This window comes from Garra rufa, chromosome 17, assembly GCF_049309525.1.
Source record: "Garra rufa chromosome 17, GarRuf1.0, whole genome shotgun sequence".
In the NCBI taxonomy this organism is placed as follows: domain Eukaryota; kingdom Metazoa; phylum Chordata; class Actinopteri; order Cypriniformes; family Cyprinidae; genus Garra; species Garra rufa.
Window position 1 is genome coordinate 8,922,793 of NC_133377.1, and position 23,746 is coordinate 8,946,538.

General features: G+C 35.1%; 2 protein-coding genes across 2 annotated transcripts in view; one reads left to right on the top strand and one right to left on the bottom strand.

Annotated features, from left to right (window-relative positions):
* Positions 1-356: 356 nt before the first annotated feature.
* Positions 357-7,019, bottom strand: ppp1r11 (protein phosphatase 1, regulatory (inhibitor) subunit 11). The gene is made up of 3 exons (XM_073821932.1): positions 6,759-7,019; positions 4,110-4,218; positions 357-3,031 (listed from the first exon to the last, which is right to left on the bottom strand). Exons 1-3 carry the CDS (start codon positions 6,834-6,836, stop codon positions 2,850-2,852), a joined length of 369 nt encoding a protein of 122 aa, XP_073678033.1. The 5' UTR covers positions 6,837-7,019; the 3' UTR covers positions 357-2,849.
* A 307-nt stretch (positions 7,020-7,326) lies between these two features.
* Positions 7,327-23,746, top strand: part of vars2 (valyl-tRNA synthetase 2, mitochondrial) — a 37,636-nt gene continuing 21,216 nt past the window's right edge. Inside the window, 5 exon segments of the mRNA XM_073822429.1 lie at positions 7,327-7,534; positions 9,569-9,785; positions 9,859-9,940; positions 10,077-10,200; positions 16,036-16,174. Coding sequence (XP_073678530.1) covers positions 9,600-9,785; positions 9,859-9,940; positions 10,077-10,200; positions 16,036-16,174 — 531 coding nt within the window. The 5' untranslated portion in view covers positions 7,327-7,534; positions 9,569-9,599.

A 23,746-nucleotide genomic window follows, 5' to 3' on the forward strand; every position in this document is an offset into this window, starting at 1 on the left:
AAAGACTGTCTTTATTTATTTTTATACAAACGTGTATTTTTGTCAGGAAATAGTTTTGAAGCTCAACTTGAAATGTCAGGAGATAATTTGTTGACGTTACTGTTAAAATGCACCAACAATAAAGTAAGCATTGGCAAAGTGGTCCAAAGACTGTGAATTACGAAGAAAAAAATTATTTGTATGTATTATTTATGCATAATGTGTATTTTTAAATTCTGTCACTTTCCACATGACTGGTCTAAAATGTTTTACTGCAGCTTTTGAGCTCTATTAATAATGCATCAACTGAATCATTATATAAATAAACCTTTCACAAGAACTGACCACAAGCAAGATGGGAGTCAAACACAATCAGGTTGCCATTAAGTATTTAATAGATATAAACAACATCATTTAACATCTGTTTATTCGTGTTAAATCCACTCTGTGACCTTTGCTATGTACATACAGGTGTATTCACAGTAAAGGGACGACAGATGCGTGTGAATGCTGGGACGCAGATAACTGCAGTGATGGTCCTGATGGGATTCAACTGTAAACTGTATGTGTGACATTAGAGGAGAGAGGAGAGATGATGCTATGTGCATTTGGTCTTGACCAGCATTCAGTCATGCACTCTCCCACGCTCTTTATACCACATATAATCCGTTTACACCTTAAAGCTCAAGTCAAACTACTACACACCATCCTGACGGCATGCAACTCTCCCACTTATAGATGGATTTTAAACCGATTTCTGCCAAATAAAAGCAGCCAGAGTGGCCAGGATGAGATGGGGCACCTTACATGTCACAGGGTGATGATCTTCTATATCACACACAAAACTTCCTCCCTGTATTTGGTGTAAGGCATGATCATGAAAAGGAAAATATTAAAATATTCTAAATCACATTTTCAGATCAATTCCACTGTTGAAAGGAGTAGTTCAGCCTAAAATGAACATTTGTTGAAACTTTACTCACTTTTAGGCCATCGAAGAAGTACAGAAATTTGTTTCTCAATAGGAAATTTATCATTACATCACTTGCTCACCAATGGATCCTCTGCAGTAAATGGGTGCCGTCAGAATGAGAGTCCAAACAGCTGATAAAAACATCCACACAACTTCAGTCCATCATCTAACATCTTGTGAAGTGAAAAGTTGTGTTTCTAACAAACAAATCCATCATTAGCTAGTGTTTTAACTTTAAACCATCACTTCTGGCCAAAATACCAGTCTATAATTCATAATAACGCTTCTTTCAGTGAAAAAGTCTATCTTCTGTTGTCCTCTCACATCAAAATTCACCAACATATTTGCATATTCAAACTGTTTTTGCTTGTAAACAGTGCTTGATCTGCGCAGATTTCTCTCCTGATTCAGACAAGATGACTTTTTTACTGGAAAAAACTATATTTTGGATTATGGTGTCATATAGCCATAAGGAACAGTGGAAAAAAATGCTTTTCATACTTGATTTTTTTGTCTTGTTTCCAGCCAAAATATCTAAAAATTCTTAAATTTTCTAGACGAGTAAAAATTATTGTCTTGTTTTCAAAAAAAAAAAACAAGTCAAAATTAAGTGAGTTTTTGCTTAGAACAAGCAAGATAATCTGCCAATGGGGTAAGCAAGAAAAATCTTATTTCAAACAGAAAACAAGATTTTTTTTTCTTTCCCCATTGGCAGATTATTTTGCTTGTTTCAAGCAAAAATGCAATTAACTTTGAATTGTTTTTTCTGAAAATTCTTCTTGATTTAAGAATTTTTCAGTTATTTTGGCTGAAAACAAGACAAAAAAATCTAAGTAAGAAAAAGCTTTTTTTGCAGTGAATGGTTTAAAGTCCAAAAGAGTCTTAATGATGGATTTGTTTCTTAGAAACATAGCTTTTTGCTTGTCAAGATGTTAACTGATGAACTGGAACGGTGTGAATTACTGTTTGGACTCTCATTCTGACGGCACCCATTCACTTCAGAGGATCCATTGGTGAGCAAATCTGTTCTGGTAAAGAAACCAAGTCATCTAAATCTTCGGATGGCCTAAACGGTGAGTAAATTGTCTGCAAACATTCATAGTTGGTTGAACTATTTCTTTAATTTCACTGCTGCCGTTTAATTTCAATCAGTTTTGTGATCCAGGTGACATTAGCAACTCGCATTCTGAATGAAATAAAGCGTCACAGATGTTTCTCAGTCCACCTCACTAAGTATATAAACACCTCAATGTCTCTCTTACTAGTCTGATTGTCTGAAGGGAGTCTCATTATAACTCAATCAAACGTATGACGGCTAATGGAGATGATTTAATGCGCCTAAAGGGCTGAGTTCCTGAAATTTGTCTTTTTTAAATTCACTATAGCACACGACACATATTACGCTTGGATTTTCTCAAGTGATATGAAGAAATACTGCTGCAAGAATTGTGACACCGCAAGGCAAATTACATTTGATATAAAATTCCTTTTTTAATATACTCCATTTACTCCGCTTGATTTGAACTAGAAGCCCGCCTGAATCATATTTTGAGGTTTTTAATCTATGTTTAATAAAATGTGGACACTCTAGTAAGATCAAGTTGTTAAACGCAAACAAATAAATATAGATTTTACAAAAGAAATAAAAACCAATGTCCTATGTACAACAAACATCAATTTTTCTGCAGCATTCAGATCGCAAAAGAAGGTTTAGTCTTCTCAGAGCCATCAAACTAATGACTGAGGAGAAAACCAATCACATTGCATTGCTCTACAAGCTTTCATTCATCAAAAAGCTTTTTGACACCCAGTGATGGTGTGATGTAATGAGTGTGAGTGAGGATGAGGGATTATGAAGGTAGTGCCCACGCCGTCCGTTACCCTTCCCTCCAAACATCTAGTGAGGGTTTGTTCCCCCAGAGCTAGGAGGTGCTGTGCTCCCTCCACCCTCCCTTTGTCCGTGGCCTCTTCTCCCATGTCCCAGAATGCAATGCGCATTTCCACAGCCCTCCTCATCGTCCCCTTCGCTTTCCGAGGAAGACTCGCCAAATTGTCGAGGCTTCTCGTAAACACAGCAACCTGAGCATATCAAAGAATTTTAGAAGAATGTGACGACGTTCTATTTAAAGAAATGAAGCATTCAATGGGCCGCTTTGAGGAGATGCAGGTTGTGTAAACCTGCTAAATTTTTAAGGTCAGCTATTTAAAATCTGGCCCAGATGATGAAACACTTTCTTGTTTTATGTAAGAAATCCTTAAAGGAGAAGTTCACTTCCAGAACAAAAATTTACGGATAATTTATTCACCCTCTAGTCATTCAAGATGTTCAAGTCTTTCTTTCTTCAGTCGTAAAGAAATTGTTTTTGAGGAAAACATTTCAGGATTTCTCTCCATATAGTGGACTTCTATGGTGCCGTGAGTTTGAACTTCCAAAATGCAGTTTAAATGCCGCTTCAAATGGCTCTAAACGATCACAGCCGAGAAAGAAGGGTCTTATTTAGCAAAACGGTCGGTTATTTTCTAAAACAACTGACAATTTGTATACTTTTCAACCTCAAATGCTCATCTTGTCTAACTCTGCGTGAACTCCCGTCTCGTTTTCTCCTTCAACTTTAAAATCGTCCTTTATCCCTGCAGAAGTACCAACCCAGTGTTTACAAAGTGAACATGCAAAGAAAAGATCAAACACCCTTTATAAAAAAGGTTAAAAAGCGATGTAGGATAATTTTGAAGTTGGAGAAGAAAATGAGATGGGAGTTTTTCAACATACCCTAACTGTATTGAACCAAAGTACACACAGAGCTAGACAAGAGGAGCATTTGAGGTTAAAAAGTATATACATTTTTATTTTGTTTTAGAAAATAACTGATTGTTTTGCTAGATAAGACCCTTCTTTCTTGCCTGGGATTGATAGAGCCCTTTGAAGCTGCATTTAGACTGCATTTTGGAAGTTAAAACTCATAGGCACCATAGCAGTCAACTATATGGAGAGAAAAAAACTATTTCTTCACGACTGAAGAAAGAAAGACATGTACATCTTGGATGACAAGGGGGTGAGTACATTATCTGTACATTTTTGTTCTGCAAGTGAACTTCTCCTTTAATGAATATACAAACTAAATGGCGATCCAGAGCTACTCTAACAAACGAGACTTACACTTTGAAGACCTCCGGCCCAGATGTTCATTGTCCACCGTGTCACTGGACCACTCCACTTTCTTCTCCGTCTTCCTTTTCCTGAGCTTGATGGTCAGGCTTCTGCCCTCCTGAAAGCACACAAAATCAGGCCATCGTATGGAGAATATTAGTGACTTTTTTAAATGTTATTGGAGATATGAATAACTGTTAATAGTTAGATAATGATAATGACAATTACAGCTACATTTGTCACATTAGCTTTGTATTACTACTGTAAATCCCAGTAAATTGACATTGGATCTTATGTACTGTACTGTATTGTTGTAGAATATCATGCATATGGCATATTATTATTATTGTAATTTCAATATTATGGTATTACCATTTTGTGACAATATGTGACCCTGGACCACAAAACCAGTCTTAAGTCGCTGGGGTATATTTGTAGCAATAGCCAAAAATACATAGTATGGGTCAAAATTATTGATTTTTCTTTTATGCCAAAAATCATTAGGAAATTAAGTAAAGATCATGTTCCATGAAGATTTTTTTGCAAAATTCCTACTGTAAATATTTCAAAATGTATTTTTTGATTAGTAATATGCATTGTTAAGAACTTAATTTGGACAACTTGATTAAAGGTGATTTTCTCAGTATTTTGATTTTTCTGCACCCTCAGATTCCAGATCTTCAAATAGATGTATTTCGGCCAAATATTGTCCTATCCTAACAAACCATACATCAATAGAAAGCTTATTTATTGAGCTTTCATATTGTGTATACATCTCAGTTTTGTCAAATTTAACCTTATGAATGGTTTTGTGGTCCAGGGTCACATATATCAAACAAGGAAGACAATAAAGTGTACATATTACATTTAAAAAAAATGTATAAACAAACGTACACCACCAGTCAAATGTTTTTGAATAGTTTTTTTTACTATTTTTGCACTTTGGATCAAATAAATGCTATTTAATCCAAAGTGCAGCAAAAACAGTAAAAATTTTGAATTAGTTTTACTTCATAAAATAGCTGTTTTCTATTTGAATATTTTAAAAAAATTAATTTATTCCTGTGATTTTAAAGCTGAATTTCTAGCATCATTACTCCAGTCACATGATCCTTCAGAAATCATTCTCATATTCTTATTAGCTGCTCAGAAAAAAAAACACTTAATATTATTGTTATTGCATTTTTTCAAGTTTCTTTGATAAATACAACATGCAGAAGAAAAGCATTTATTTGAAATGGACATCTTTTGATCCATTTAAAGCATCCTTGCTAAATAAAAGTATTTTTAAAAAGTATTTATATTATTTCTAAATGTTATGTTCTTAATGTGTACAATGCTACTAACGCTTTTTATTCCAGATAAATGCTGATCTTTGGGTCTTTATTTTCATCAAAGTATCCTGAAGAAAATGTATTCAACTGTCTTAAATATTAATAATAATAATAAATGTTTTTTGAACAGCAAATCAGCATATTAGAATAATTTCTGAAGGCTCATGTGACACTGAAGACTGCAGTAATGATGCTGAAAATGTAGCTTTGATCACAGGAATAAATTACTTTTTTAAAATATATTCAAATAGAAAACAGTTATTTTAAATAGTAAAAATATTTAACATTTTTACTGCTTTTGCTGTATTTTAGACCAAAAAATGCAGGCTTGGTGAGCAGAAGAAACTTCTTTAAAAAAAACATTAAAATCTCAACATTCAAAAACTTTTGACTGGTAGTGTAATATATAATACAATAAAAATAAAATAATAATAATGAGCTATTAACATTTTAAATTAGTTTATACTGATATATTTTCTTTTCAGTTTCAGCAATTGTGTTGGTTTTGTCATTTGTATTTTTTTATGTATATAGTTTTTATTTATTTTTGTTTTAGTTTTTAGTACATCAAGCAAAACAAAATAAGAAATGTCTTGCCAACTAGCTGAAATAGTAATATAACATTTTTATTATTTATTATTTTTAAGAGCTGTAGTTTTAGTTAAATAGCCAACAATACATTGTATGGGTCAAAATTATCAATTTTTCTATTTTATGCCAAAAATCATTAGGATATTAAGTAACGATCATGTTCCATGAAGATATTTTGTACATTTCCTACCGTAAATATATCAAAACTTATTTCTTTTATTAGTAATATGCATTGCTAAGAACTTCATTTGGACAACTTTAAAGGAGATTTGCTCAGTGTTTTTTTGCACCCTCAGATTCCACATTTTCAATAGTAACGTTACTAACAAAGCATACATTATTGGGAAGCTTAGTATTACAGTTTTCAGATGATATATAAATCGCAATTTAAAAGATGACCGTTATGACTGGTTTTGTGGTTCAGGGTCACAACTGTAGTAAATAACCTTAATGAATATTTCCAGGTTGATTTTTGTTGTAATGTGGGTCAACTTGTGATCAAAACACTCTGTCAAACCAGTTGAGAACAGAAAACCCTGCTGAACATGTTGCTCCCCAAACAGGCCTTATGCTGGTATCTAGTCTATTTAAACTAACGTACACGATATGCTAACTTACAAAACGATTAGTTAACCACAAAAGCCTTCGGACTGTTGGTTCTTAGTTCATGTACCTATATCTTTAGGTGTAAATGTGTTTAGTGATGGTGTCTACAGTAACTAGGGCAGAGTACCTGCTGGGGTGGAGGCGGTGTTCCCGTCTGAACGGTCTCCGTTATCGTCTCACTCGATGTACCTGGTACCTCCGACATAGCTCTGATGAAACCCGAATAAACCTTCCCGCCGGCGCTCGATCGCCTTAAAGCGTCAAAGTCTGGTTTGAGCTCAAAGGATATTAAAAACGACGATTTCAGCTCTCGGTTGGCGTGTCAGAACGTCGAGCTGGGCGCTATATGAATCTGAGATGAATGCATGAGATGAATTTGCCCCAGTCTAATCACTCCTCGGAAGGACGCATTTGCGGACGGACCGGTTAGTGAAGTTGGCTGTGTTTCAAAAACTACTGAGCTGACTACCTAATCAGGATTTTAAGACGTTAAAGTGGTGTTTGCAGTCAGCTCAGGTGAATTGTATACCCAAATATGGTTTTGCCTCGCAAAAAAAAAACACAAATACAACGATCTCGGAAAGCACAACGCACCCTTGGTGCTCACCAATGTTGTCTAGATAGGGCTCTCATCAGCTTTTGAGACGCAGCCATTGAGTGTTCCTTTAAAAACTATTCGATAGGAAACAGCGGACACTATGAGAGGTTGTATAACGACAAGGATATATAATCCAGTTTAATTTAACTTTAATTGTTCGCAGGTTTTTGGTTTGTCACTTATTTGTGTTTTCAGTCAAAACATTTTAAGTAATGTGGAATTTTAGACCGAAAAATATTAGTGAGAAACATCACTGCCGTATTCGCAATATGTCTGCGCCCTGTGACAGCACACACTGAGGGAAGGTACATTACTTTTAGACCTTTTATCTGTCATTTTCATATGCAGCATTTTTCTCATCATTATATTAAATGTCTATACTGTAAAAGATGCGTGTCATTAATGCAGAACGCATTTATTTAGAATATTTTCAAAAACACGAACCTTCATTGACTGCTTTTTACCATTGCCAAACACATTTGACCCTGTATTTGCATGTTTGTTTCGCAATTTAAGTATTGTTTTGTTTTGTTATACTATTGCACTCAATGATCACCATCTTCTATGATTTATTGCATTTATATGGTAGCTACTCTTGGTGCTATTTTATTATTATTTACATGCTACAATAACATTTATTATATGTTTTGAATGACCCATTTTTATATTGTTTCAGTAAGTTTCAGTAATTTAGTTATGCACTTTTGTCATTGTCATTATTTTATTTATTTATTTATTTTTTTTGTTAAACTTATGTTTTAGTTTTTACTATTTTAAGTATTTTAACCAAAACTTATTACAGTTAGTTGCCAGGGGGACTTTGTATTGTTTTGTTTTTAAGTTTTTTTTTATTGATATTTATAAAATAAGTTTTAATTATCTGTATGTGGGTCAAAAGAAATTTACAAAAGTGATATGCTGTCCATAGAAAGCACATTAAATATAAGTAAAGTGTCTACGTTTGAGGTTTCAAAGTTTTTGGAGAATAAAATGTCAAATTTGGTTGAAGTAATGTTACATTGTCATTCATTGTAACACAATATTTATCTAAAAATTCAAACAACATGCTTATTCTGACTACAGATTAAAATATATTAAAAAAAAGAAGAAAGCATATTAAATTTTATTGTTTTAAATGAGTAAAAAATTCTTGCTGACAAATGGGCAAAGCCTAGGATAGTGACACATTCTAAAAATGCAGAATTACAACTAATGATAGTATTTGGGGTGAAAATAATACGTTTTTTAACATGTCATAAATTGATTTTTGTTGTAAATATGCCTGACAAGATTGTTACACTGAATGACATTTTAGTAGCTGTCTTCTGTAAATTAGGGAAAATGTATATTTATTTTTTGCTCATAAAAACAAAAATAAAAATGTAAATAAATTAAACAGAAAACTTTTAAATATTTAAAAGTGACAATAAAGACATTTATAATATTACAAAATAATTTTAGCTCAAATAAATGCTGTTCTTTTGAACTTTTTAGCCATAATTAATAATTAATAATAATCAATGTTTCTTAAATGTTTCAGAAATGTTTCTTAAGCAACAAATCGGGCATATAAGAATGATTTCTGAAGGATCATGTGACACTGAAGACTAGAGTAATGATGCTGAAAATTCAGCTTTGATCACAGGAATAAATTACATTTAAAAATATATTACAAGTTATTTTGAATTGCAGTAATATTTCACTATATTGATTATTTGGATGAAATACATGCAGCCCTGGTGAGCATAAAGTCTTTGTTGAACAGTAAGATTTGTAATATTTATTTGTAATAAAGAAGTCTCTTCTGCTCACCAAGCCTGCATTTATTTGATCCAAAGTACAGCAGTAAAAGTTGGTAATATTTTTATGGTTTAAAATAACTGTTTTCTATTTGAATATATTTTAAAATGAAATTTATTCCTGTGAGTGATTTCAAAGCTGAATTTATTAGCATTATTACTCCAGTCTTCACTGTCACATGATCCTTCAGAAACCATTCTAAACTTTTAAATATTTTTCTGGAAAAACAACAATTATCACGCAGTGCAGTATCACACTTTTTATGCTTTATTGACTTTTGACCCATGTATCTTTTTTTATTTTATTTTTAAAGTATTTTTAGTACTTAATTACTTATTTTAGTTAATTGCCATTTTTTTTAAGTGTAAGTTTTTATAATGTTTGAGTTTTAGTTAACAATAGCAACCTAGACTCCAAGGCGAACAAAAAATACCATGGCGCCATGTCAAACACAAAAACTAAACAAACAAAACCAACAAAATTTTAAAAGTGATGGATTTGTGACATTGACAAAATAGCTTTTTGTTTTTTTACATTAGCTTCAGTGTTAAGCGCTCCAGATTTCAGGACATGTGGATGGCTGTGCATGTGGCATCCCCCAGAATCTGGAGCAGAGATCTTCAGAAGGCCTGGAGCAGATGGGGATGCAGACTCTGCTCTCAAAGCTCATCAAGCTCACAGCCTTCACATCATCCCAGAACACAAGCGGAGAAAGCCAAACGCAGACAAGCGCGAGCAAAGGCCATACTCACTAGTGTAGGTTATACGGATCAAAATGAGTACGTTTCATTTGGTTTAAAGATATTAAATCGTACTATGTCTCTTGCAGGATGTTAATGATCCTGGACTGAGCTGGTCAGATAAAGAGAAAATAATGTATACTGCTGCACTTGTACCTGGAGAGAAGAAAGGTGAGCGAATGCTTTCCTCTTCCTTTTACAGTCTATTGATGCTATGGATTTTTGACTATTTTGACTGACTAATGCAGTTATTATAGATGTCTGTTGCTATCATCACTATTTGTTTTCCAAACGTCCTCTCTTTTAGACAGCACTTTGCCCTTTCCACAATCCTACAGTCCAGAATATGTGGAGTTTGGCTGGTATCAGTGGTGGGAGAAACAGGGATTCTTCAGTCCTGAGCAACATGTAAGAGTTACAGTTTATATACAGTCAAAAGTTTACATACACCTTGCAGAATCTGCAAAATGTTAATTGTTTTACTAAAATATTAAAGGGATCATACAAAATGCATGTTATTTTTTATTTAGTACTGACCTGAATATAATATTTCACATAAAAGATGTTTACAGTCCACAAGAGAAAATAATAGTTGAATTATAAAAATGATCCTGTTCAAAAGTTTACATACACTTGATTCTTAATACTGTATTGTGTTGGTTTTTGTTTAGTGATAGTTGTTCACGAGTCCCTTGTTTGTCCTGAACAGTTAAACTGCCTGCTGTTCTTCCGAAAAAATCCTTCAGGTCCCACTTATTTTTTATTTATTTATTTATTTTTTAGCATTTTTGTGTATTTGAACCCTTTCCAACAATCTCTGCATGATTTTGAGATCCATCTTTTTACACTGAGAACAACTGAGGGACTCATATGCAACTATTACAGAAGGTTCAAACACTCACTGACGCTTTAGTAGGAAAAACAATGCATTAAGAGCCAGGGGTGAAAACTTTTGAACAGAATGAGGATGTGTACATTTTTCTTATTTTGCCTACTTTTTTTTATCTTCTTCAATAATCTGTTAACCAAAAAAAGATGCTACTCCCATTTCCTCATGACTTTAAAGTCTGAACTAAACAGTATGATTGAAAACATAAATAAATTCATCAACATAGAAATACACCATTGTTCAGGTTTGTGGTCTGTAAGATTAAAAAAAAAGAAGAAAGTGATACTTTTATTCAGCAAGGATGCATTAAACTGATTAAAAGTAACAGTAAAGACATTTATAATATTACAAAATAATTTAATTTTAAATAAATGCTGTTCTTTTGAACTTTTTTGCCATAAAAAATAAAAATATCACAGTTTCTGCCTAAATATTAAGCATTGATAATAAACTTGTTTCAGTGTTTCTTAAATGTTTCAGAAATGTTTCGTAAGCAACAAATCAGCATATTAGAATGATTTCTGAAGGATCATGTGACACTGAAGACTGGAGTAATGATGCTGAAAATTTTGCTTTGATCACAGGAATAAATTGCATTTTAAAATATATTGCAAGTTATTTTAAATTGCAGTAATATTTCACTATATTGATTATTTTGACGAAATACATGCAGCCCTGGTGAGCATAACATCTTTGTTGATTTGTAATATTTATTTGTAATAAAGAAGTCTCTTTTGCTCACCAAGCCTGCATTTATTTGATCCAAAGTGCAGCAAATCAGTAAAGTTTGGCAATTTTTTCACAGTTTAAAATAACCGTTTTCTATTTGAATAGATTTCAAAATGTAATTTATTCCTGTGCTTTCAAAACAGAATTTATTAGCATCATCTCTCCAGTCACATGATCCTTCAAAAAAACATTATAATATTCAGATTTTCTGCTCAAAAAACATTATTATTATTTTGATTATTATTATGTTGAAAACGGCTGAGTAGAATTTTTTAAAGGTTTCTTTGATGAATAGAAATTTCAGAAGAACAGCGTTTATCTGAAATAGAAATCTTTTGTAACATTATAAATGTCTTTATCATCACTTTTGATCAATTTAAAGCATACTTGCTAAATAAAAAATATTCAATATATTCAATTCCATTCCTATTTCAAAGGAAAAAAGAAACTGACTCCAAGCTCTTGAATGCTATAGTGTATAATGTTACAAAGGCCTTTTTTAAATTCAGATAAATGCTGATCTTTGGATCTTTCTATTCATCAAAGAATCCTGAAAAATATACTAATATATATATATATATATATATATATATATATATTAGGGGTGGGCATAGATTAATTTTTTTAATCTAGATTAAATCTTGGAATTAATCTAGATTAATCTAGATTAAAATGGCTAATTTGAATTCTGCTGAAGGCATTCAGAATATGTGTGCTACCCAAATAATGACTAAACATGTTACACCGTACTTTTATTTTGACAGGTTGCCGTGATGCGAGTTTTCTCAAATGAAACGGTAAAAGTGACACTCACAGCAGTTTTGGAGATTGAGTTTATCTGTTCATGTGAGATGCAAATGCCAAAAATTACCGGGAGCGTCACGTGTGTTTCAGTATGCGTGTAGTAAAAAGCGCGTCTCCACCATTCCATAGTATGAATTCATACATACAGCTAGGCAAACGGAACATATCGGATTCATATTAAAACGGTCTTTTTGCATTTCAGTTTTCACAGACACTAGTCCATATCGCGATTTGAATTAAGTGACAGACCATATTTGATTTATGAATCCAAAAACGACGAATTTACGTGGCATTTCGCGCTATAGTAGATTCGTTTTTATGAATGGAGGACGACGCGATCCCGTCTGTGTTTTGGCGGAGGAGACATAAACGCGCAACCATATTCTATAGTCTTTGGTATACATCCGCGTTAAAATATCAAGGTGAAAGTCATCATAGCTTGCGTAGTTTAGACCCAGCTCCCAACCCAATTTTGAGAATAGATTAACGGCGATATTTTTTTTATCGCCCGATAAGAGTCTCACGTTAACGCCGATAACGGCCCACCACTAATATATATATATATTAGTGGTGGGCCGTTATCGGCGTTAACGTGAGACTCTTATCGGGCGATAAAAAAATATCGCCGTTAATCTATTCTCAAAATTGGGTTGGGAGCTGGGTCTAAACTACGTAAACTATGATGACTTTCACCTTGATATTTTAGCGCGGATGACGTATACCTAGTGGAATTGCACTGTAGGGGGCGAGAACGAGTCTTCAACTTCTGTGAAATTACCACATCAAATGAGACGTGTTGACATTGATGCATTTATGAAGCCGCTTCAGGGCAGGTGCGTTGCTAGACCCTTTTTACTGGGGCACGTGAGTTATAATTTACTTTGATAATCCCGAAATAAAGACATTACACTATATGCAACAACTGAATTGACGCTTCTAAAAGCAACGCAGTTTAATGGAAGACTATGTACGCAGAAATCCATGCTCGTGCGCGTCTGTGTATTTAACGGCAACAGCAGTACGCAGAAGTACTTGGTTACACAAGTTTGTATAGGTAATTATGTTGTAAATGCAATTGTCAAGCAGTTTGTGATGCATTTTGGAAACAGGAGATGAGCGCCTGATCTAATGCGCCACCTGCGAATCTACTATAGCGAAATGCCACGTAAATTCGTCGTTTTTTGGATTCATAAATCAAATATGGTCTGTCACTTAATTCAAATCGCGATATGGACTAGTGTATGTGAAAACTGAAATGCAAAAAGACCGTTTTAATATGAATCCGATAGGTTCGTTTGCTGTGTGTTTGCATTGCGGAGACGAGCTTTTACTACACGGAGTACTCGCATACTGAAACCCACGTGACGCTCCCGGTAATGTTTGGCATTTTCATCTCACATGAACAGATAAACTCAATCTCCCAAACTGCTGTGAGTGTCACTTTTACCGTTTCATTTGAGAAAACTAGCATCATATCAAACTGTATGACACAGAAACTTCACGGCAACCTGTCAAAATAAAAGTACGGTGTAACATGTAATGGGTTGGGTAGGTGTTGACGTTAAAAAAAAAAAAAAAAAAAAAAAACACAATCTAATAGGTAGAAAAAATAATTTCATTGTTAGTTAGTTAGTAAAAACAAGTACATCTAATTGAACATAATTTATTTTCATCAACAAATTATCATAGAACAGCTTTATGAGTTTTATGATCCATTCTCAAAGACTTTAAGTCATTATTTGGGAAACACACATATTCTGAATGCCTTCAGCAGAATTCAAATTAGCCATTTTAATCTAGATTAATTCCAAGATTTAATCTAGATTAATCTAGATTAAAAAAATTTATCTATGCCCACCCCTAGTTTATTTGAAAGTTATTTTTTTAAAGTCTAATAAATATTAAAATTGATAGCGCTCAATTATACTGTAATGTTGAATGCCTATAGTCAACGGTAAAACATTAAAGCAATAGTTCACCCAAAAATGAAAATTTGATGTTTATCTGCTTCCCCTCAGGGCATCCAAGATGTAGGTGACTTTGTTTCTTCAGCAGAACACAAATGACGATTTTTGACGAAAACCGGTGCAGTCGGTCAGCCTCATAATGGCAGTGGATGGGCACCAGACCTTTGAAAGTAAGAAAAAAACATGCACAGACAATTCCAAATTACACCCTGCGGCTTGTGACGATACATTGATGTCCTAAGACACGAAACGATCGGCTTTTGTGAGAAACTGAACAATATTTATATCCTTTTTTACCTTTGATGCACAGCCACGTCCATCTGTCGTGACCACGAGATTGTCATCCGGCTTGTTACATGTGAACGCGCTCTGGTGTAGAATACGCAAAAAGGGGAAATCAGCGATAAAAAACAATTCCGGATCAGTTCATGCAAGCAAACGTAATCTTTTACCTTTAAATCGGTTTGAACAATCAGCATATAGAAAGTAATTACCATTTTGAATAGCCGCGATACCCAAAATCTCTGTGCACTGTGTAAACAATGAGTGATAAATACACGCGACAGATGGCTTCCGGCGTTTGCGTATTCTACACCAGAGCGCTATACGAGTAACGAGCCGGATGATGAACTCGTGCTCATGACAGATGGACATGGCTGTGCATCAAAGGTAAAAAAAATTATATAAATACTGTTAAGTTTCTCACAAAAACCGATTGTTTCGTGTCTTAGGACATCAATGTATCAACACGAGCCGCAGGGTGTAATGTGGATTTGTCTGTGCATGTTTTTTGTTACTTTCAAAGGTTTGGTGCCATCCACTGCCATTAAATCACTAACAGACTGCACCGGTTTGAGTTAAAAATCTTTGTTTGTGTTCTGCTGAGGAAACAAAGTCACCTACATCTTGGATACCCTGAGGGGAAGCAGATAAACATCAAATTTTCATTTCTGGGTGAACTATCCCTTTAAGGAGAATTTTTTATAGAGACATTAGTATTGCTAACAGTGAAAGAAGCCATTAAACAAATATTAAAAATATATTTAAATAAGATGATTCATAATAAAAAAATAAATCATACAAACATACCTTCTTCTTGAGAGCACCCATCCATGTCCAGGTCAACAGTCTCTAAAAAAAAGTAATAGAATATGAATGAGTCAGAAAGCTGAAACTGGTCAACTTTGCAAAAGTAGTCAAAAATAATACATAAATAGCAAAACAGACGGTCTTAAATGGTCCAGTTATGGTCAATTATAACTATAAAACCTGCTCTCCCCATCAGTATGTTAAAGGAGAAGCACACTTCCAGAACAATAGACAAATACATATAAATATAATTACAAATGCTTGTACTCTTATTCAATTCGATTTTACTAAACTTGATTTTGCTACTCAATTCAAATGCTATACACTTCTCTAAAAGAGAATGATTTACAGATGGACAATCCTATCCTTTAAGGAAATTTTAAATAAAAAAGGCTTAATACCAGTCACATCAAGCTGAATTTCATCCAGATTCTTCCCTTTGAACTCTCCTAGCCGTCCCTTTTCCAAAGCTAAAAGAACTTTGCTAATTTTAGCAAGCTGGAGGGTTCCTTCTGGAAGACGGTAGTGCTTTCTGTGGACCTCAATGTTGTGGCCAAGGAAATCTGCCAACTGGTCGAGTTCTGTTGTTTTCAGGTTGAGAACGGTCGACAGAGTAGCAATGTGTTTCCTTAGTTTTGTCGAAGTTAGCGCTTTTGGATGTTTGATGTCATCACATTCGTTCACAAACTGCCTAATGCAATCAGAACCCCTCAAATAATGGACAGAGTGCGGCAATGCAAACAAGTAGCAGTTTTCTTTCAGCACTCCACATTCTTCTCGCTTCTCAGTCAAAGCATCAAGGGATTCCCTCATGACTGGAGTAAGGAGAACAGGGACTTTCCTTCCTCGCTTTCCTACTATGGCAATCCGGACAAAATGTTTGCAAAGCTTCTGCTCGAGCGCTGTAAGGGCCAGGTTAACATCTTGGTGAGTTTCTGATGTGTCCTTTGACAGGTACACAGACAAGGGCATTCGGGATACCTCTCCTGCTCTACGGCGGTTGAAGAGAATAACTTGTGCCAAGGTCACTTTAGCAAGGTCCTTCCAGTTTAAGGGAGAAGGATTTTCTCGCAGGGCATCAAGTTGTGTCTGCTGTTTCTCAGACAAATAGGAATGAAGTTTTTGGACATCTTGTGTGAACGGTAGAATTTGAGGAGAATTCCACTTGGTCTGATTAAGCTGAGTTAATGCTTGGCTCGCAATGTCAAATTTCCAACTCTCTTGATATAGCAGTGCAAATTCTTCAGCGTCTTTGGCTGTCTGTTGATCTTTCGTCTTTAATCCTTCAGATTTGATAAACATGGCCAATGCATGTAAGCCATGCCCAACTTTGCGAGCAAGCGATGGACGTTGATATTTTCCAGTTTTGTCACTGAATCCAGCGAGGCATCTTGCAGCCCTAACAACATGACTGTATTTTTCAGGTTTTATGAGTTCTTTGATGGACTTCACGTGTGTCATCTTTTTAGCTTCCAGTACCAGCCTGGCAAGCTCTCTCAGTTTTTGTCGAATATATTGGTGTTGGCTAATTACGTTTTCATTCTTGTTGAACAGTCTGAATCCATATTCAAGAATGCAGCGGTCTTCCTTAATTGCAACGGCGACCTCATCCTGATTCATTTCATTTAAGAACTTCCAGTATGTGTCGCTAAGTCCAGTTGGAGCAGGTTCAGCAAACGCACACAGCGCTTGAACTCTTGTTTTACCTCGCTTGGAAGACTTGCCCTGAGGCTTGAAATTGCAGACTTGAAAATGTCGCCACATGACTCTTTTTCTGAAGAGCCCAAAGCAGTAAACACAGTGCATAAATTCTTGTCCTTCAGTTTTTTTTTTGGGTTGCTTCCACGGGATGAGTTTGCCTTGCCGGCTCTCCAAAACTTCAACATTATGTTCAAAGTTCCCCTTGTTTCGTATATAATCTAATTGCAGCCTCCTTTCTTTTGAGTTCTTTGGCAAACTCAATGCCTTCGCAACCTCGACCACATCACTGTGTCTACGCGACAAGTGCCTTGACATTTTTTGAACTACTTGGCCACAATACAAGCAATGATGTTTCTTGTTATATCTTCTAGAACCATCCTCCTTTTTCAAAACTGGATTAACATAGACGGATGGTTCTTCTTCAAGCGGAACTGAAATGCTCATCTCTTTGTTACTATATGTTCGCGCTGTTGTTTTCTCTCTGCTTCTTTCATCTCTGCTATTGGAAAATCTGCAATCTTGCACTGAGTCTTGACTTGTTTCAAATCTTCTCTGACCTGAAGACTCACTTCTGCTCTGACTTGATGACTCACTTCTGCTCTGACTTGAAGACTGAAATTGGCTCTGACTTGACTTGCTTCTGCTCTGTCTAATAGCTGACTTTTGTTTATTTTTCAGTGATAACTCCAAGCTGCAGTCACTGCTATCCCCTGTGCTTTCTTCCCTGGGATCTGGAATATACTCATCCTCGCTATCGCCACACGAGTCATCTGATTCTACAAGATGCCTTTGAATCTTTAAAAAATAAATAAAGTTAACAGGATTAGTCTCTCCAAAATGAAGGGAAAAAAAGACTCACCTACAACACAAATGACTACGGTTCATCAGAGCACAAATGAATAGTTTTGGATGTGAAGAGACAGAATGGAAATGGACAGCATTTAAGTCATTTAGGCAAGATAATAAAAGTCCATATTAGAAATATTTTAACAATGATGTGTTATTTTAACATGAGTGATCTGATGAGCTTGATACAGTGAGGAAAAACAATATTTAATCCTCTGCATGTTTGCCCACTAACAAAGAAATGATCAGTGGTATAATGTTAACGGTAGGCTAATTTGAACAGTAAGAGACAAAACAAAATTCAGAAAAAAAACTCATAAAAATTAGGACTCCACTTTTTGAAATTCATTTTTCTTATGTTATTCTGTCTCTCACTGTTAAAATCAACCAATACATTTATAGACCAACCATTTATTTGCCAGTGGGTGAACATACAAAGTCAGCAGGGAATATAATTGATTTAAATATTTTTTTCAAATAACTTTTTTCTTTATGTAATGAAAGTTTATAACGGACAAACACACAAGCGTTAAAACTGTTGGTTGCCATCAATTTCCATTCATCATGTCTCTTAACATCTAAGTTTATTTTCTTAGTTGTATTTACGAGCAATGAAATTTATGCATATATGAAAGTTATTTGAGAGTTCTTTTAATACATTAGTACGATAAACTGACTAAACAAACTGTCAACTGCATGACATTCATTCTTTAAGGAAGCTAGGTAAAAATTTATTACAAGTAAATTAAATAAGAAATAAACTAGTAATTAAAAGTTAGACCAAGGGACTAAAAACATTGACAAAAGCGTGCCAAATATAGAAAAAAAGCACAAGACACTCCTTTCAATATTATTTGGAGAAACAATTGACTGACATCATTTTACAGGATTAGAAATTCAAAAAGTTACTTTTACTATAATGACTATAAAATACATATTTGAAGCTAAATTTTCAGGTTAAAAAAAATGCCCCTGTAAAATCACTTTGAGTCAAATATCACCTTTTAATGGGTAACGGTAAGGCTAGTTTTTGATCAGAATTTATTATTAATCAGCACAGTGAAGCAGGATTCAGATTCGAATTCCAGTAATCACATGTAGAGAGGAAAGAAAAATGACTAACAATGGCAAAGCGTTTGGTACACAACAGATCCTAAGCATAATTGACTTATTTTGCTGCCGCGTCCTATACACAGACTATGTTCAATTCAGAATTCAAAAGCAAAAAGTGAACAATTGCAATACCACTCATATTGATAAAGGATCCCTAATGCTTACATACTACATACAAAACTTGAGTTTTGGTAGCACCAACCATTAAGTGACAAAGCATGAAAAAAAAAAATCACTTACAGGACGGAGAAAGCTTCTCTTTGGTCTTTCTAGAGCCATTTCCATCTTGGGAGTGGCAATCTCATCTGTGCTGTCATCACTTGGAACAGAAAAATCTGGTACCTTGTCCATCTGCCAAAAGGGAGTTAGGTCATGCTAGGATTGTTCACATTCTATCAAAATCATTTACAACAAAAATATTTTGGTAGAAATTAACTGTCAAATAGTTGGTACCAGAGCTTAAGAGGCATACCAAAATGCTTTTTGTCATCCTCAGCTTTGAAACAACTTCGCTGTCTGATTGCGAACTGGAATCCTCATCAGTTTCATCTACTATACTTTCACTCGAGTCAAACAGAGGCTCAGAATAATCAGGAACCGCATCCATCTGCCAAAAAGAGGGATTTTAATATATGGTTATACATTTTTGCTCACACTATTAAAATCAGCCACAGGCAAATGATGTTTGAGCCATTTACATAAACTTTACACAAGAATTTTAAGTACTGCATCGGAGGAATACCTGAATGTTTCCATTCCTTGTCTTCTGTTGAACAACACCAGAGGGTGGAGAGGTAGGGTTGTCTTTATCCTCATCAGTCTCATCACTTTCTGAATAATTTACTAGGCCAAACCCTCCAGTAAACACCTGAATATAATTAAACATATGTATTAAGAGTTAACTGGAACCATATATGTATAAGCAGTGTACTAATTTAGCACAAACACTTGGGCAAGAACCTAATAACAACAACATTTATCTAGTTTGACAGAGTGAACGGCCATCTAAAGTTGAGTCAGTTTAGCTTCATTTCTATAGCGCTTTATACAATAAAAATAGTTTTGAAGCAGCTTTTCATTGATCAGCTTGAATCATGGAATTATATATTTCCTGTTGAAGTCAGTTCCTTCTCAGTTCTGTCTATTGAGAAGATAATTATTAAATTTGTTTAGTTTGTCAAATCAAATCATTTTAATTCTTCTTAAATACTGTCATTGTTTAGTGTTGAACAATTGTCAGTCAGTTGTCACTGTTCAGCTGTTTAGTTTTTGATTCAGTTCTGCCTAAAAACGGTATAAATATCAATATAACGGAAAATACTTTAAACATGATGAATAAATGAGACTTCAACATTGGGGTGTTTATGAATCTGAAAGAAAACAGAGCCAAACAGCATTCCACAGAAGCTAGAGAAAAAGTCACACAAATGCAGATCAGGGAAAAGGCTATGTATAAGTGTTTTAATTTCCCACTGAGAACAACTGGAATAGAAAGTGGAAGCTACAGTACACCATCCAAGTTCTAAAGAAGTTCAATGTTAAATCAGATAAGCCACAAAAATGCCAACAATTACAATTAAATAGCTAAATGTTCTTTCCTAGAGCTAACAGCTAGTGTCACAGCAACATTTAATATCGTGCAATGGATTACATCTAAAATACTCAACCTGAACATGTAGCAGCTTGTAAAGTGTTGAATTCTACCTGCAATAAGTTCAGTTTAAATAATGACAGGTGCTGTTCCAATTAATTAAAATCACTTTGAATGAGATCCATACGTGAGGGCCCCATAAGGCCAAGACTAGAAATGTGTGTGTGTATAAGGACCCCATAAGGTCAAGACTAGAAATGTGTGTGTGTGAACTTAACTGTAAAATCATTACTTTGGGTTGAGGGCCCCATAAGGCCAAGACTAGAAATGTGTGTGTGACGCTTAACCTGACAGAAACCTTTCTAGTTTTACTGTCCTGCTGCACACTAACTGTTTCCTCAATCAGAACTCTAACATATCACCCAATGATGATAAACATAGTGTGAACCTGTTTCTTTAATAGAAACTATGAAATCTAAGAGCTCAATAGTTTGAGATGATTGTCTACATTACTCTTTTACCTGTGTGATTTCATCATCCATTTTGGGGTCATCATTGGATGGGTGATCTGTTGGGGACGAGTCGGTCTGTAGAGCAGAAGACTGCTTCTTTGGACCCTGCAAATCATACAAAAACAGAACAAGAACCTGTGAAGAACTGACAAGTGTTGTGTATTCAGGCATTTACAAGAGACACATGTTATCTCATGTAAAAACAGTCTCTCAACTAGCATATAGTTGAAATCTAAACCCATTTACAGATCCTTCCTAGAGCTAACAGCTAGTGTCACAGCAACATTTAATATCGTGCAATGGATTACATCTAAAATACTCAACCTGAACATGTAGCAGCTTGTAAAGTGTTGAATTCTACCTGCAATAAGTTCAGTTTAAATAATGACAGGAGCTGTTCCAATGAATTAAAATCACTTTGAATGAGATCCATACGTGAGGGCCCCATAAGGCCAAGACTAGAAATGTGTGTGTGTATAAGGACCCCATAAGGCCAAGACTAGAAATGTGTGTGTGTATAAGGACCCCATAAGGTCAAGACTAGAAATGTGTGTGTGTGAACTTAACTGTAAAATCATTACTTTGGGTTGAGGGCCCCATAAGGCCAAGACTAGAAATGTGTGTGTGTATAAGGACCCCATAAGGCCAAGACTAGAAATGTGTGTGTGTATAAGGACCCCATAAGGTCAAGACTAGAAATGTGTGTGTGTGAACTTAACTGTAAAATCATTACTTTGGGTTGAGGGCCCCATAAGGCCAAGACTAGAAATGTGTGTGTGTATAAGGACCCCATAAGGCCAAGACTAGAAATGTGTGTGTGACGCTTAACCTGACAGAAACCTTTCTAGTTTTACTGTCCTGCTGCACACTAACTGTTTCCTCAATCAGAACTCTAACATATCACCCAATGATGATAAACATAGTGTAAACCTGTTTCTTTAATAGAAACTATGAAATCTAAGAGCTCAATAGTTTGAGATGATTGTCTACATTACTCTTTTACCTGTGTGATTTCATCATCCATTTTGGGGTCATCATTGGATGGGTGATCTGTTGGGGACGAGTCGGTCTGTAGAGCAGAAGACTGCTTCTTTGGACCCTGCAAATCAGACAAAAACAGAACAAGAACCTGTGAAGAACTGACAAGTGTAGTGTATTCAGGCATTTACAAGAGACACATGTTATCTCATGTAAAAACAGTCTCTCAACTAGCATATAGTTGAAATCTAAACCCATTTACAGATCCTTCCTAGAGCTAACAGCTAGTGTCACAGCAACATTTAATATCGTGCAATGAATTACATCTAAAATACTCAACCTGAACATGTAGCAGCTTGTAAAGTGTTGAATTCTACCTGCAATAAGTTCAGTTTAAATAATGACAGGTGCTGTTCCAATTAATTAAAATCACTTTGAATGAGATCCATACGTGAGGGCCCCATAAGGCCAAGACTAGAAATTTGTGTGTATAAGGACCCCATAAGGCCAAGACTAGAAATGTGTGTGTGTGAACTTAACTGTAAAATCATTACTTTGGGTTGAGGGCCCCATAAGGCCAAGACTAGAAATGTGTGTGTGACGCTTAACCTGACAGAAACCTTTCTAGTTTTACTGTCCTGCTGCACACTAACTGTTTCCTCAATCAGAACTCTAACATATCACCCAATGATGATAAACATAGTGTGAACCTGTTTCTTTAATAGAAACTATGAAATCTAAGAGCTCAATAGTTTGAGATGATTGTCTACATTACTCTTTTACCTGTGTGATTTCATCATCCATTTTGGGGTCATCATTGGATGGGTGATCTGTTGGGGACGAGTCGGTCTGTAGAGCAGAAGACTGCTTCTTTGGACCCTGCAAATCATACAAAAACAGAACAAGAACCTGTGAAGAACTGACAAGTGTTGTGTATTCAGGCATTTACAAGAGACACATGTTATCTCATGTAAAAACAGTCTCTCAACTAGCATATAGTTGAAATCTAAACCCATTTACAGATCCTTCCTAGAGCTAACAGCTAGTGTCACAGCAACATTTAATATCGTGCAATGAATTACATCTAAAATACTCAACCTGAACATGTAGCAGCTTGTAAAGTGTTGAATTCTACCTGCAATAAGTTCAGTTTAAATAATGACAGGTGCTGTTCCAATTAATTAAAATCACTTTGAATGAGATCCATACGTGAGGGCCCCATAAGGCCAAGACTAGAAATGTGTGTGTGTATAAGGACCCCATAAGGTCAAGACTAGAAATGTGTGTGTGTATAAGGACCCCATAAGGTCAAGACTAGAAATGTGTGTGTGTGAACTTAACTGTAAAATCATTACTTTGGGTTGAGGGCCCCATAAGGCCAAGACTAGAAATGTGTGTGTGACGCTTAACCTGACAGAAACCTTTCTAGTTTTACTGTCCTGCTGCACACTAACCGTTTCCTCAATCAGAACTCTAACATATCACCCAATGATGATAAACATAGTGTAAACCTGTTTCTTTAATAGAAACTATGAAATCTAAGAGCTCAATAGTTTGAGATGATTGTCTACATTACTCTTTTACCTGTGTGATTTCATCATCCATTTTGGGGTCATCATTGGATGGGTGATCTGTTGGGGACGAGTCGGTCTGTAGAGCAGAAGACTGCTTCTTTGGACCCTGCAAATCAGACAAAAACAGAACAAGAACCTGTGAAGAACTGACAAGTGTAGTGTATTCAGGCATTTACAAGAGACA